Source organism: Gekko japonicus, unplaced genomic scaffold (assembly GCF_001447785.1).
Source record: "Gekko japonicus isolate JY-2015 unplaced genomic scaffold, Gekko_japonicus_V1.1 scaffold8838, whole genome shotgun sequence".
NCBI lineage: Eukaryota > Metazoa > Chordata > Lepidosauria > Squamata > Gekkonidae > Gekko > Gekko japonicus.
This window is the reverse complement of record NW_015204694.1, coordinates 1,900-4,076: the sequence shown is the minus strand read 5'-3', so window position 1 is coordinate 4,076 and position 2,177 is coordinate 1,900. Positions and strand designations below refer to the sequence as shown.

The 2,177-nt window shown below is 40.3% G+C and overlaps 1 protein-coding gene across 1 annotated transcript; it reads left to right on the top strand.

Moving 5' to 3' along the window:
• The first annotated feature begins 653 nt into the window (after positions 1-653).
• LOC107125066 (olfactory receptor 14I1-like) lies at positions 654-1,604 on the top strand. Its single transcript, XM_015428534.1, has one exon. It carries the CDS (start codon positions 654-656, stop codon positions 1,602-1,604), a length of 951 nt encoding a protein of 316 aa, XP_015284020.1.
• Positions 1,605-2,177: the final 573 nt, after the last annotated feature.

The window sequence follows — 2,177 nt, the reverse complement described above, 5'->3', positions numbered from 1 at the left end:
GGATGCCTGAATCTGAATTGCTGTGCAAAAGAGCATCATCATCATCATCATCATCATCATCATCATCATCATCATCATCATCATTATTTTGATTTCTATTGCGCCCTCCCCGCCGAGACGGGCTCAGGGCAGCTTACAACATTCATAAAAAACAGATGCAGTTAAAATATCAGCAAACATATAAATAACTTAAAATTAACAATAATTTAAAACATATAAAATACCAGAAGATATCAAGTAAAGAGCAACAATTCTTTATGATGTAACGTGGGTGATTGTTTCACACCAGCTCAGTTCTCATTGGTATATGGCAAGTATGGCTGAGGATACAATGGTAAGACCCAGCACACAGGCTGGCAGCAAAGATGGCAAACCAGGTCACAGGGACACACCATGGTGTATGGTGTGGCTTCTAGTTGAACACCTGGGGGAAGAGCTCCATTTTACAGGCCCTGATGGTCAAATAAGGAATACTAAATAACCATTCACTACATTGGATTATTTACAGTGCAATCAGAAGAACCCTTTCATGAGAGAAAGCCACATTGTGTAGACCAGAGTAGGACTCTGAGGAGATCTTCTGAGGATTATTCTCTAAAACCTTTCCTCCACCCAGCCCTACAGGTAACCTGAAAATGGATACTGACAGTAAAATGCAGAATCTTACCACCACATCTGAATTATTGCTGCTGGAATTTTCAGATATCCGAGAACTACAGATCTTACATTTCTTTGTCTTCTTAGCAGTATATGCGACTGTGGTGACTGGTAATCTTCTCATCATCATTGCTGTACTGCTCGATCATCATCTGCACACCCCCATGTACTTCTTCCTGATGAACTTGGCTGTCCTGGACCTGAGCTCAGTTTCTGTCATGGTACCCAAAGCGATGGCCAATTCCCTCCTCAACACCAGCTCCATTTCTTATTCGGGATGTGTGGCTCAAGTATTTTCCTACTGCTTATTCGCAGGGTCAAATTTAGCCATCCTAACCGTAATGGCATATGATCGGTATCTTGCTATCTGCAGTCCATTGCAATATAAGACAATCATGCATGAAGGAGCCTGCATTCAGATGGCAGCCAGTGCATGGATTAGTGGTACCCTCTATGCCATATTACACACCAGTGGCACTTTTGCCATCACCTTTTGCTCCAATAGGATCAATCAGTTCTTTTGTGAAGTTCCACAGATACTGAAACTGTCATGTTCAGATTTATATCTAATTGAAGTTGGATTTCTTATATTAAGTGGTACCATAGCTGGAGGATGTTTTATCTTCATCCTCATTACCTACATACAGGTTTTTGCAACACTACTAAGAATGCCTTCTGTGCAAGGTCAGAAAAAAGCCCTCTCCACTTGCCTTCCTCACCTCACTGTGGTGTCTCTGTTTGTTTTCACTGCAATATTTGCATACTTAAAGCCTCCTGCTAACACATCCTCTGATCTCAATATCCTTCTTGCAGTAATCTATACTGTATTACCTCCATTGCTGAATCCATTCATCTACAGCATGAGAAACAAAGACCTCAAGACTGCATTATTAAAGCTCACGGATTTTGGACATTTCCCCAAACCAGCTCTGGCCAAATTCTTCTAGAAAAACTGTGCTGAATGGTCTTTGCTGGGTGTTTTTCATTATTGGTTTTGTAATTTGAGGAACACACAATATAATAGAGAAGATTTTTAATGTATTTTGATTCCGTGAAACACAAGCAGAAATTGGTGAACAGTTAGAGGACTTTTTTGCTTTCCCCTTCTTCCAGCACTCAACTGTGAGGACTGAAAAATTGAAGTTTGGAGTTAGGGTTCCCACTTGGAACAAACATTATTTGAACAGATATCTGCAATTAGGAGGTGGAAGACATAGAGATCACCATCCAACTATGATCCCAGAAGGTCTTCTAGCTCCAATGGAAGGCATCTTGCATCACAGGTCCAAGCCAACAATTCTGTCTTTGTCAGAGATCACTACACCACTATTCAAAATTGTTAGATCCAATCCCTGTGTTTTGTTCATCTTGCATTCTTCCAGACTATCTCAAAACAGGGTTGGTGACGTATATTGTAAACATCATGAGTTGTGCAATTTTATTGTACACAAACATATGGGGATAAGAAAAAACCCACCAAGAATAAATATCTAATTTCATTCAGTTGTCCAATGCTTTGG

Bases quoted from the DNA above. Each gene is read 5' to 3' on its own strand.
- LOC107125066 (XM_015428534.1), top strand. From the start codon at position 654: ATGCAGAATCTTACCACCACATCTGAATTATTGCTGCTGGAATTTTCA.